This window comes from Equus asinus, chromosome 8 (assembly GCF_041296235.1).
Source record: "Equus asinus isolate D_3611 breed Donkey chromosome 8, EquAss-T2T_v2, whole genome shotgun sequence".
Taxonomy (NCBI): domain Eukaryota; kingdom Metazoa; phylum Chordata; class Mammalia; order Perissodactyla; family Equidae; genus Equus; species Equus asinus.
The window spans coordinates 77,209,678-77,224,031 of record NC_091797.1 but is presented as its reverse complement, the minus strand read 5'-3'; the positions used below and the strand labels follow the sequence as shown (position 1 = coordinate 77,224,031).

The following is a 14,354-nucleotide window of genomic DNA, read 5'->3' as shown; positions in this document are numbered from 1 at the left end:
GTTACTACATATTTTAAAACTGCCATTAGAATCTATGTTTGATGCAGGTAAATTTTCAATCTTAAGTTCCCTAGAAGCAAACAATATTCAACAGCACGAGACAGAAAGAGTTATATTGCCAGCTAACCACAACTGGTTGAAACTTTCTTTACCTCTCCAAATTATTACTAGCTGGGAAACCAACATCCTAATGAAATAATTGCCCCAGGGTAAAAGAAAAAAAATGTGAAACCAAGAGAACTCAGAGGACTGGCATCCACAATGAGAACAGCTTTGCTGTTAGAGGGACTACTCTGGGCTTAACTCTTCTCTGACAGTGAAGGCACAGACATATAAGGAACGAGCCTGCAGGCAAACTCCCGTATAGTACCTTCCCCTGATATTTCTTTCCAAAGCTCCACAGAAGTGACTGCTTAGAAATTTCTGCCCACCAGGCCATGAAAAATAAATACTTTACAGTTATTGGTATGATAATTTTGCTCATATTAATAGCTAAACAAAAGAAAAACCTACTTGGAATTCAACTTCTATTAATTAACCCAAAGTCAGCACACATAAAAATCAGTTAGTGTTTACTGCTACATTAAAAATAAATGAATCAGCTTATATGACATCTCTGTAATTAATCAGAGAAAATTAATAATTTTATGTTTTTTTCAGTAAAAATAATGACCTCAGGATAAAGCTGGAACCCATAAACCTCCTGGCATTTGTATTTCTAGCACCCCAAGATAATATTGTATTACCAGTTGATGTTGAATATTTTCGTGACGCTGCTTAAGAAGTTCTTCTGTCCTCTGCAAGAGACCGAATTCAGCTTTAAATTCAGCTATTATTTGATGCTTCTTTTTGAAAACTGTACTCTTGCTTCGAAGTTTACTGACATATCGTTTGAACTGTAAAAGAAAACAATATGTAACCTAATGAGTAGAAAAGTAGCTGCTAAAGATCACATATAAAAACATTAGAAAAAATTTTCTTTTATACTGTCCAACACGTGTGTCACAAGAATACAATAACTTAGTTTTATCAGAAAACTTGAAAAGACTAACAGCTCAATTAAAATACTTTGTGTATATTTTTATTTTATCTAAATATTGTAAATCCTTATATAAAAGCTATTCATTTTGGGCTTTACAAATAAGGATTAGGAAAACAGAAACTCAACCCTATAAAAGTAAAAAGGTTAAAAAAAAGAAAAGGGGGAAGAAGAAAAAGCAAGAGACCAGTTCTGGCTGGGGTATTGTATTTCTTATGTACTGTACTATCTGGGCAGCACTGGATCTACTCGGATTAATACAGCTAATCAGAAGAGTCAACACTTGTAGCTACGATCTATCATTTAAGAAATGTACTGTGACCGTGTACCCTAAGAAGCATCGGAGACATTGGGATGAAACTTATCCCTAAAGTTAAAAAGCTAAGAATATTCCAAGTTAGTGGGAACTCACAGCTGCTTATTTCAGCTATTTACTTACTAATGATTAATTAAAGTTATAACTACTCTACTCTAATGGAAAGACTCCATTATTAAGTAATACCAACTAGAGTTTAGAAAAGGAAATGAAATGAATATTTAAAGGAATTCATTTCATAAGTACTATTTATTAACTATTATGTACTAGGCACTGTGCCAGACACTGAAAACACAACTCTAAATAAGAAATTCACAGGTCCTGCCCTCATCAAGCTTAAGGAATAGTGGGGAAAACAAACAAACTGAACTGATGTTTACAACCACAGTGAACACTGTGAAAAAGTGGAGGGGCCTGAAAACAAAGAATAGTTTAACCTGGGTTGAGGGAGATAGAAAAGGTGGGGTTGGGATTTAGGGGAGGTGGGTGATGGTAAGCTTGTCAAAATAATTATATTTAAACCAAGACTGAAGAAGGAGGAGTGTGTTAGAGGAAGGAGGAAGAAGCAGGGAAGAGTATTTCAGGTAGAAGAAACAGCAGGTATAAAGGTCCTGAGGCACTGGCTCATTAAAAGTATTGTACTGCTCAATATGAGAAGCAAATGTGAGAAATTTCTGGTATTTCTGAAACAAAACATAGTACTTTTTAAAGTCACTTCCTGGGACTGGCCCCATGGCCGAGTGGTTAAGTTCGCATGCTCTGCTTCGGCGGCCCAGGGCTTTACTGGTTCGGATCCTGGGCACAGACATGGCACTGCTCATCAGGCCATGCTGAAGTGGTGTCCCACATAGCACAACTAGAAGAACCTACAACTAGAATATACAACTAGGTACTGGGAGGTTTGGGGGAGGAGAAGAAGAAGAAGAAAAAAACAAACTAAAGAATTTATTAAGAAATAAAAAAATAAATAAATAAAAAGTCACTTCCTCTTATGTATCATTAGAACTAATAATTCCCAGATGTTTTTTACCACATACAATAATTTTTTTCTACTCTAACTATCCTTTTATTAACCAAATTATAAGAATATTTCCATGGTAAGAATCTGGCCCATTATATTTAAACACATCACTTCAAAACAAAAGTAGACTTCCATATTACCTAATATGAGATAATTCTTTGAAAATCTTAGCCTTTTTAATGTCACATCCTTTTTAAGGCTAATTTTTTGGGGAGAGGATTATAAATAATTTTATAAATAATAAAAGTAACGAACATATTACTAAAATTTTGGAAAACAGCAAAAAGGAGAAATTCACTCAAAGCCACTATCCCAACACAAGCTCTATTACCATGTTGGTATTTTTCCTTCTAATTTTTAGGTCTAAATCTAAGATCAGCAATTCTAAATTGATTGATTCCTGAGTATACAAAAAGTCCTTAAAAATATAGTAAGATTAAAAATTCTTCACATAAAAATAACCTTCCAATTCCTAGTTTAGACATCTTTTTGAACTTAAACTTTGAAAGAAATGAACACATTGTGTTTTAGAGGAAGGAAGTTCAAAATATTTTCTACCCATGATTAAGATAGTTTTAATATTAAGGAATCCAGCCTACACACAGCAAATTATTAATGGCCGGATTATAGAAACTTTTTTTTTTTGAGGCAGATTAGCCCTGAGCTGACATCTGCTGCCAATCCTCCTCTTTTTGCTGAGGAAGACTGGCCCTGAGCTAACATCTGTGCCCATCTTCCTCTACTATATATCCGGGATGCCTACCACAGCATGGCTTGCCAAGCAGTGCCATGTCTGGGATCTGAACCGGGGAACTCCGGGCCACCGAAGTGGAATGTGAGCACTTAACCACTGCGCCACCAGGTAGAAACAGTTTTAAGATTTTAAGTCATATGGGTGTACCTAGAGTCTCATAAGGTGCAATTTTTCCTTTTAAAGAATAAATGTGTAAGCCTGACATAACCACAGACTCAGAATCCCTAGAGTAACTATATGTTCTATTAAAAGTGTCCTGGGCAAAGTGCCCAAAATGAAATCAACCCTGTTCATCTGCTATCCTCTGTATCATCTAGGCCAATGTTCCCCTTCTCTGTCTTGCTGCACTCCAAAACTATTTTTAAAAGCTAAAAGCTATAAATGTTTTTGGTGAAAGAACAAACCCACCAATTACTTAATGTGCTCTATGCTGATTGGTTATTATTTGACATTTACTGGACAAACTTCTAAAGGGGAGGGTAGTCAGGGTCAGATTAATGACGGTTCCACACAACAAAGCAGCAGGTGGCCATCAAAGCACTCCAGGGGCTTTACTACCTCAAATGAATTAGAGGAAAGAAAACCCATTATCAATATTTTTCTTCCACTGGAAGTTTCTTCTATCACTTGGATTTTAGATTATTTCTGAATTTTCAAATTAAAAAAAAAAACCATGATGAACATACTGAAGCTAAATCTTCAGATACATTCTTAATAATTTCTATAGGACATATTTCCAGAAATAGCTGGAAGGAAACAGGGTTTTGATACATTCTGCCAAACTGCCTTTCAAAGGCTACTTATAAGTATTTTTATAATTGTCAATTTGATAAGTAAAATAGCATATTTACTTTTTATTTGCATTTCTTTATTAGGGGTCATCACTTTTTTGTCATGCTCATTGTACATCTGTGGGGATTTTTTTTTTAATGACTTGCCTGTCTTTGGTCCAAGTTTATTGGAGCCTTTGACTTTTTCCTGTGGATCTCTAACAGTGATTCTCAAACTTTTTGATCTCAGGAACCCTTTACTTTTTTTTTTTTTTTTGAGGAAGATTAGCCCTGAGCTAACATCTGCTGCCAATCCTCCTCTTTTTGCTGAGGAAGACTGGCCCTGAGCTAACATCTGTGCCCATCTTCCTCTGCTTTATATGTGGGACGCCTGCCACAGCATGGCTCGATGAGTGGTGCACAGGTCTACACCCAGGATCCAAACCAGTGAACCCCGGGCTGCCAAAGCAGAATGAACGAACCCAACCACTACGCCACTGGGCCAACCCCTCAGGAACCCTTTATACATTTTTAAAACTATTGAAGAGCCAGCCCTGATGACCTAGTAGTTAAAGCTCAGTGTTCTCACTGCTTTGGCAGCCTGGGTTCATTTCCTGGTCGCGGAACCACACCACCCATCTGTCAGTTGTCATGCTGTGACAATGGCTCACAGAGAAGAAACAGAAAGACTTACAATTAGGATATACGACCATGCACTGGGGCTTTGGGGAGGAAAAAAAAAAGAGGAAGATTGGCAACAGATGTTAGTTCAGCGTGAATCTTTCCTTGCAAAAAAAAAAAAAGTAAACAAAATCATTAAAAAAAACTATTGAAGATCTCAAAGGGATTTTGTTTATGTAGACTGCTGGCAGAGTAAATTTGAGAGAAAAGAATAGAATTTTCATTTAGTGGATCTCTTACTTCATAACAATAAAAAATCAATTCTAACTGCATTATAGACTTAGAAGTGAAAGATAAACCTAAAAATTTTTTAGAACATAGGAAAATACTATGATTTTTAGATAGGAAATGATTTCTTAAAAAAAGGCAAAAAAAGCACAAACTGAAAATAGATGACTGATAAACTTAATTTTGCTAAAATTAACAACTTTCATTCATCAAAATACATACTAAGAGATTAAGAACATAAATCACAGGGGCTGGCCCAGTGGCTGAGAGGTTAAGTTCGCGCGCTCCACTTTGGCAGCCCAGGGTTTCACCAGTTCGGATCCTGGGCACAGACATGGCACCGCTCATCAGGCCATGCTGAGGCGGAATCCCAAATAGCAGAACTAGAAGGACCCACAACTAGAATATACAACTATGTACTGGGGGTTTGGGGGAGAAGGGAAAAAAAAAAGAGGAAGATTGGCAACAGATATTAGCTCAGGACCAATATTTAAAAAACAAAATTTAAAGAATATAAATCACACATTGGGAGAACATATTTGAAACACATTAAGCCAATAAAGAATCTGTATCCAAAACATATAAACCAACCTACAAATCAGTGAGAGAAAGGCAAATAATCCAACAGAAAAATGGATGAAATACTTGAATAGGCACTTCATAGAACAGAAAACCCCAAATGGCTAATAAACATATAAAAGATGCTCAATCTCATTAGTAATCAAATTAGTAATATAAATTAAAACCACAATAAGGTACGATTTTAATACCCACCCAATTAGCAAAAATAAAACATCCTTCAATACTAGGTGTTGATGAAGATGTGGAGGAAGTGGAACAGCTATGCACCACTGGGAGTGTGGGATATACAATTTAGAACAAGTTTGAAAAACAACTTAGCGTATCAACTGAAGTTGACATTGTGCTTACTCTATGTCTCACCAACTCTGCTTCAACAAACTTATCTATGGTGATGGGGGAGTTTTTAAAAATTTCTGATCATTTGTAGACTGGATACTTTTATAAAATAATAAAAATGGTTAGGCAAATTACTATAAATGTTTCTAAATGCTTCTTTTCAACTTAGAAGGTTGTGGATTAGTAACTAACCGTTTGTGGACTACAAGTGGTCTTCAGACCACCCTTCTGAGTAGCACTGCTTGAGAGCAGAGTTTCCTAAATGGGATATGCTCCAGAACACTCAGATGGCACAAATACTACAGGTGTGCCAAGATATTAATCCATTTAGACTTTGCAGCAGCTGGGCAAGATAGTATAAAGAATTCTCAAGCCAGTCACTCTCAGCTATAAGCAGCCTTGTCCTTTTACCTCATATGCTAAACAATGATCATTTTCTTTAAGTGTCATACCATGAAAAAAGTTAGGAAACACTGCCCTGGGAAAATTCTTGTTCATGGTCACTGGGAAACATATATAAGAACATTGACAGAAACACTGCAATAGCAAAAAATTGGAAAACAAGCCACAACAAATTGTTGTATATTCATACAATATATATAATTAAAATAGATAATTATAGGCTCAAGAAATAACGTAGAGCAAAAAAAGTATGTTACAGAACACACAGAGTATGCTCCCGTGAGTATTGCTTATGAAAACTAAATAATATATTGTTTAGGGATACAAATATGTGGTCAAGCAGTAAATAAAAGTCAGAGAATGATAAATATCTAACTCAAGATGGTAGCTACCTTTGAGAAGGGTAGAAATTGGATGGGATAGAGGAGACGCACACACGGAACCTCAAAGGTTATTTTTTTAAGCTGAGTGATAAGTATATATATATTCATGACCTCATTATTCTTTACTCCTCACATATAACACACACACACGTATAAAAACGCATTTTCACCTACTCTTACTTAACACAATTTTAAAAAATTAAGCATTCTGAAAAGTAAATAAACATTAAAGAACCAATCTAGAAAGTCCCAAATCTAACCAGTGAGTCTGAAGAGAAAAAAAAAACGTAGAGAGAATACAAGAAAATTTCCCATAACTGAAGGACATAAGATTCTAAATTAAAATGGCCAATGGAATACCCAGGTCAATGAATGAAAAAAAGAGTTATAATTAAGCCCATAATGTTAAAAATTTAGAAAATCAGAGGTAGAGAGAGGATTACAAAAGTTTCAAGAAGAGGTAAAATAACAACAATAACAACAATCAAAGGTCACATCAAAGGCTGGGGATCAGAACAGCCTCAGACAGCGACAGCGAACACTGCAAGACAGCAGAACAGCCTGCAAAATTCTCAGGGAAAAAAGTTTTCAACCTGAATTATTATCCAGTCAAACTATCAATCATATATGAGAATGGACCGAAGACAGTTTCCAACAAGCAAGAGTCTCAAAAATTTATCTTCCAAGTCCCCCTGTTCAGGAATATTCTCTATTACAACAAGGAAATAAAGCAAGAAAGAGAAGACTTGGGATGCAGGAAACAGGGGATCTAAAGTAGGGGAGTAGTGAGAGAAACTCCCAGGATGATGATTGTGAAGCCCCAGATTACAGCTGTACAACAAGCCTAGAAATTAATCTTCCCAGACTGGAACAGAAGAATGACAAGGGCTCCAGAAACAATGAATCCAAGGTTTAAAAAACATAATTAAAAGATTACTGTGTATGACCACATGCCATATTAAGAGAAATTGTACAGTTCTATTAGAAGGTCTGGAGCTGAGTGAGTGAAAAGTACATAAAAAAACCTAACTAAACAAAAATGAAAAAAAGTGAGGTATCAATTTAAGGAAAAAAGTGTACAGGAAAGGATATATAATCATGATATACTATGTGGCTCAGCTGTAAATAATAGGTTTATACAATCATCATAATGAATATACTAAATAATGATTTAACCAAAAATTATAATTGTATTGAGATGCTATAAAGAATGGAATGATGGGAATGGGGGAGTAGGCAGGGATGTGGAGTGTAGAGCTAAATCCTCATTTCCCATGGTAGTATGTCCAAGATTGAAAAAAATCAAGAAATTTTGGTATAAACATGTTATTTAGAAATACAGAAGTAAATTATAAACCAATGTTACTGCAATGAAAAAAAACAAAAAGAAAAAGAAGAAATACAGAAGTAAATATTAGAAGAAATAACTAAAAGCATTAAGATTGGTTGCCTCAAGGAAGCATGACTTCAGAGTATAGAACAGGATCATTATTTTCATTATGAATTCTGTAGTACTGTTTTACTTTTTAAACTACATATTTGTATTAATCTTAAAAAATTATAATTAAACTAAAAGAACAACCCAACTAAAAAAGCTCAGCACCAACAAAAACCTAATAGCTGATAGATTTTATTTTGAATAGACTTTGAGTATTAAAAAATAAATTTACTCATAATTCTGTGTTATAATAACTTATATGAGCAAAAATTCACAAATAATTTCATTTAGAACTTAGTCATTAAAGGTCCTAGCAACAGTACAACAAGGTCACAGAAACTGTCCAGAGAGTTGTTAAGATCAAGGGCTTTGGAGTCACAGAAAAGTAATTTCAAATCCTGGCTCCACCACGTAAAGTGAACTTGGGCAAGTTACGTTTGTCTTTATATATCAATTTCTTCAACATCAACAACAAAAAGGGAGCTAACAATACTTACCTCAGACATGAAAATGTATGTAAGGCAATTAGGCAATGCCTAGTGTGGCATACAATAAATAGAAGCTCTCATTGTTATAATTAATTATGCTATAATGTTTTAATAAAATGAAACAAATTCTTGACTTAAACGTCTGCAATTATTAATAATCATAACCGCCACTGTTTAGTAGCCAATTCTTCATTATACTTTATTACTGTGTAAAGGGTTTTTTAAATAACATTTGAGGATCAAAACATACAATATTAAACATCATAAAATGAATGATTATTTGCCTAAAATAAAACTAGGTAGTTTTAAAATAAGATCTATAGAATGTACTAAAATTCTATAAAAATTGACTAATGGATAATGATTAATAATGTCTGTCATTATGTTTGAATACAGTTAAAGAGTACCTAGAAAATAAGAGATAATTACTGTTCCTTCTAAATATTAAAGAAATAAAGAAATGTCAAGTAACTAGAATGAACAGAAAAGTAAAGATCTAGGTGTGATGGATGCTCTTTAGAACTAAAACAGAATAATTACTACTGTAAGCAACTACAGATCTACATACTCTGAGTACAACTATGTAAAAATTTTGTATATAAGTCTATAAATCAATACTGGGAGAGAATTAAGAAATAATTCTTAATTATTGTGTTGGGCAGGTAGGGTATGAGTGAATTCTTTGAGATTTATTTCTTAAGTATTTAAAAAATTTAAAAAACATGCATTTTTTTGCTGAAGAAGATTCACCCTTAGCTAACACCTGTTGCCAATCTTCCTCTTTATGTTTGAGGAAGATTTGCCCCAAGCTAACATCCATGCCAATCTTCCTGTATTTTGTATGTGGGTCGCCACCACAGCATAGTCACTGACGAGTGGTGTAAGTCTGTCCACGGGAACCAAACCCAGGCCACCAAAGCAGAGTGTGACGAAGAATTTAACCACTAGGACGTGGGGCTGGCCCCATGGCTGAGTGGTTAAGTTCACGTGCTCCGCTGCAGGCGGACCAGTGTTTCGTTGGTTTGAATCCTGGGCGTGGACATGGCACTGCTCGTCAAGCCACGCTGAGGCAGTGTCCCACATGCCACAACTAGAAGGACCCACAACGAAGAATATACAACTATGTACTGGGGGGCTTTGGGGAGAAAAAGAAAAAATAAATAAAATCTTTAAAAAAAAAATATTTTTTTTGAGGAAGATTAGCCCTGAGCTAACATCTGCTGCCAATTCTCCTCTTTTTACTGAGGAAGACTAGCCCTGAGCTAACATCCGTGCCCATCTTCCTCTACTTTATATGTAGGATGCCTACCACAGCATGGCTTGACAAGTGGTGCATAGGTTCACACCCGGGATTTGAACCAGCAAACCCCGGGCTGCTGAAGCAGGATGTTCGAACTTAACTACTGTGCCACTGGGCCAGCCCCTAAAAACATTTTTAAAGGAATTCTAGCATAGGAGATAAGCAACAAATCCTTGGAACAAAAAACTTTTTTTTTCTTTTTTTTTTTTTATTGAGTTAATGATAGGTTACAATCTTGTGAAATTTCAATTGTACATTAATGTTTGTCAGTCGTGCTGTAGGTGCACCACTTCACCCTTTGTGCCCACCCCCCACCCCACCTTTCCCCTGGTATCCACTAAACTGTTCTTAGTCCATAATTTTAAATTCCTCATATGAGTGGAGTCATACACAGATTATCCTTCTCTCGCTGGCTTATTTCACTTAACATAATTCCCTCAAGGTCCATCCATGTTATTGCAAATGGAATGATTTTGTTCTGTTTTACAGCTGAGTAGTATTCCATTCTATCTATGTACCACATCTTCTTTATCCATTCGTCTGTCGACGGGCACTTAGGTTGCTTCAATGTCTTGGCTATTGTAAATAATGCTGCAATGAACATTGGGGTGCATAGGACTTTTGGGATTGCTGACTTCAAGCTCTTTGGATAAATACCCAGTAGTGGGATGGCTGGATCGTATGGTAGTTCTATTTGTAATTTTTTGAGGAATCTCCATACTGTTTTCCATAGTGGCTGCACCAGTTTGCATTCCCACCAGCAGTGTATGAGGGTTCCTTTTTCTCCACAACCTCTCCAACATTTGTTACTATTAGTTTTAGATATTTTTGTCATTCTAATGGGTGTAAGGTGATATCTTAGTGTAGTTTTGATTTGCATTTCCCTGATGATCAGCGATGATGAGCATCTTTTCATGTGCCTATTGGCCATCCGTATATCTTCTTTGGAGAAATGTCTGTTCATGTCTCCAGCCCATTTTTTGATTGGGTTGTTTGATGTTCTGTTGTTGAGTTGTGAGAGTTCTTTATATATTATGGATATTAAGCCTTTGTCAGATATATGACTTGCAAATATTTTTTCCCAGTTAGTGGGTTGTTTTTTTGTTTCAATCCTGTTTTCATTTGCCTTGAAGAAGCTCTTTAGTCTGATGAAGTCCCATTTGTTTATTCTTTCTATTGTTTCCCTTCTCTGAGAAGGCATGGTGTCCGAAAAGATCCTTTTAATACTGATGTCAAAGAGTGTACTGCCTATGTTTTCTTCCAGAAGCCTTATGGTTTCAGGTCTCACCTTTAGGTCTTTGATCCATTTTGAGTTTATTTTGGTGAATGGTGAAAAAGAATGGTCAATTTTCATTCTTTTACATGTGGCTTTCCAGTTTTCCCAGCACCATTTGTTGAAAAGACTTCCTTTTCTCCATTGTATGCCCTTAGTTCCTTTGTCAAAGATAAGCTGTCCATATATGTGTGGTTTTATTTCTGGGCTTTCAATTCTGTTCCATTGATCTGTGCACCTGTTTTTGTACCAGTACCATGCTGTTTTGATTACTGTAGCTTTGTAGTATATTTTGAAGTCAGGGATTGTGATGCCTCCCGTTTTGTTCCTTTTTCTCAGGATTGCTTTAGAAATTCGGGGTCTTTTGTTGCCCCATATGAATTTTAGGATTCTTTGTTCTAATTCTGTAAAGAATGTCATTGGGATTCTGACCGGGATGGTGTTGAATCTGTAGATTGCTTTAGGTAGAACGGACATTTTAACTATGTTTATTCTTCCAATCCATGTACATGGAATGTCTTTCCATCTCCTTATGTTGTCATCCAATTCTCTCAGAAAGGCCTTGTAATTTTCATTATACAGGTCCTTCACTTCCTTAGTTAAATTTACCCCAAGGTATTTTATTCTTTTTGTTGCGATTGTGAACGGTATTGTGTTCTTGAGTTCTTTTTCTGTTAGTTCATTATTGGAGTATAGAAATGTTACTGATTTATGCAAATTGATTTTATACCCTGCAACTTTGCTGTAGTTGTTGATTACTTCTAAGAGTTTTCCAGTGGATTCTTTGGGGTTTTCTATATATAAGATCATGTCGTCTGCAAACAGCGAGAGTGGAACAAAAAACATTTTTAAAGGAACTATAGCACAGGAGATAAGCAATAAATCCTTGGAACATTAAGGAAAAAGCTTTCTATAGTGCACAATAGCAGGTCAATCAAGCAAATTAAAGTGAACTATAAAGCTTGCCACTGTGCAGGAAGGCCCATTACAGCCGCTATTACTAATCATTTGGACCAATATACATTTGTAATCTAAATTGGTCATTTATGAAAGAGCAGCCATCATTTTAGATGCTGAGATCTTAATGCTTTATAGTGCTAGCTTCTGGTTTAGGGACCAATTTTACAAACTCAGGGTCCTTTGTGATCAAAATGGAACTTGACAGATGTCCTTTCTCCTTTTATCCATTTACCATGTTTTAGAACCTTTAATAGTAATGATCAAAATCTGGGCTAGCTTTTTAAACGCACAAGGCAGCTTCTTTCCCTAAGTATGTAACCATTTACAAATGCTTTTCAAGCTTATCTGGAACTCAAAACTATTATTGGATTCCAGACCTCATTCTGGATACGTACGTGGAAACAAGAATCTCTGCTCCTGTTGCAAATTTTCCACCTCAGTATCTGACATGAAAACTACGTCCACAGCAATTAGCTGTGAAGAATTTACGAGACAACCATATGATAAGTACTTCATATTGTGAAGAATCAGAAAGAGCTCCTTTTTAAAAAAAGTACTATTCCCCTTTTACAGAGCAATTAATTACTTACAAAGAAATTAATGCAACTCACCAAAGTTCAGCAAGTTAGAAAAACAGGACTAGACTGAGTACTTTTGTCCTCAAATCCTGTTAGTCCAATATCCATGCTATTTTCCATTTCTTAATTAAATCACATCTTTGTCAAGTATTTCATGAAATGATTTTTAAGCATAGAAAACTATAGAAATAGGCCCAAGGGAGTTAGGTGTAAAAAGAGAGAACACCAACTATTCAAGAGTAGCATGAATATGCTCAAATGGTCACAATTTTTTTGCCCATTTGTCAGTGGCTCGTATTCTGTCTGAATTCAGACTTGCAGAAAACCTGAAAAGGCCATCTTTTTATGTCACGCTTCATGTCATAAATCATTTGAACTCCCTGAAGCCTGGTCTCAGAGCTGCTATTTGTTTTAAAGCAGGAAAAAATGTTTCAAAGCAACCTTTGTTTTCTGCTAAAATGACAGTCTTTTCAAATTACCCATTATAACTAGTACCATATATATAAACACACGTACAAGTCCTATTCTAACCTTTTACAACCTGTTAGCATTACATTTTTAACTTTAAAGTAGAAAATCTCACTAAGTCAAGCATAAGCAATGTAATTACCTACACATGGTAGAGAATGGTTACCTGCTAATCCTTTTGAGGGGTCTATAATAAGCGCTATGATATATGTGGTACGAATCTGTCTCAACACAAACTTGTGGCACAGGAACATCCATCTGTGAAACACAGTTAATCACACCATCCAAGGTCTCTGTGCTTCTATTATAAATCAAGTCACCACCGCACAGCTGTCACTATATCTCCAGTGGGTTTTCAACTACTGTCCAAGCAGTTACCTCTCAAAAAAAGGTCTATGAAAAGTTTTCAAATTTTGGGTTAAAATTGTGGCATTACTTAGATTGCATGCAGAATACACTACTTCTATTACAGTGAATAGAATTTGAGCCAAATTTACTTGATTCTGTTTTGTTCCATCTCTTGGGAAATGTTAGAGGCCTCAGGTCCTGCTATGAACTCTGAAAAGTGTAATGTGATTTGAAAGGTTCTAAAAATACCACAGGTTTGTCTGGGCTCACTTAGAAGGGTGGATGATTCAATTACAAGTGTCAAAATTTGATTCCTAATTTTTCAGTATCTGACAGCTGCAGCAAATCTTGCCAGGATTCCCTTATCTTCATTGTGCTTCTCTTTGAAGTATTTAAAGAAGATTTCATAATCTTTGCAATTTAGCTCTAGGATTTCTCTCGGTAGCTGTAGAATGAATTGGTTGGCCCTTTCTAAAGCTGCTTATAAATATTATTTGACCCAGCACATTTTTAAAGTAGCCATTAACTGAAAACAGCTGAGCTTCTTGTACTGGTTAGGGAGGAGACACAGTGGACCTTGTTCCCATACTCCATAAACCTGGAGTGGCCTTTCAACGTATGAAGTGCCAGTGGAACCTTAACCAGAGGTTCACTTGTTGCTATTAAAAAGTTCAGACCCAAAAAGCATGCATTCATTTGAATGACAGCTCTGGGAAGGGTACTAGCACTGTATCATTAGGAATGACTTTTTGTTTGCTTTTCAAATAATTAAAGCAGAGATTCAGAGATATCAAGGTGACCCGGACAGTAAAGAACAGCAGCTATGTGGCACCACCACAGGAAGCATAGGCTCTATTCTTTGCTCTTCCATTAAGTGAGACAAAGTCATCAAACTCAGATCGCTGTTTATGAAAGGGCAAAAATCAAACTTACCAAAAGGATTGACCAGAGGCTATATATTAAATGGCAAATAGGTTTGGGTCAGGCAT

General features: G+C 35.8%; 1 protein-coding gene across 7 annotated transcripts in view; it reads right to left on the bottom strand.

The window, feature by feature from the left end:
- Positions 1 to 14,354, bottom strand: part of IFT81 (intraflagellar transport 81) — a 186,584-nt gene that overhangs the window by 31,881 nt on the left and 140,349 nt on the right. For 5 of the 7 annotated variants that reach the window (XM_070515999.1, XM_070515997.1, XM_070515998.1 and 2 more), the window contains one exon: positions 747 to 896. In XM_070515999.1, the coding sequence (XP_070372100.1) occupies positions 747 to 896 (150 nt within the window). Of the gene's footprint in view, positions 1 to 746; positions 897 to 10,920; positions 11,827 to 14,354 lie in introns of those variants that run through there. The other 2 variants (XM_070516002.1, XM_070516003.1) reach the window with 1 other exon arrangement.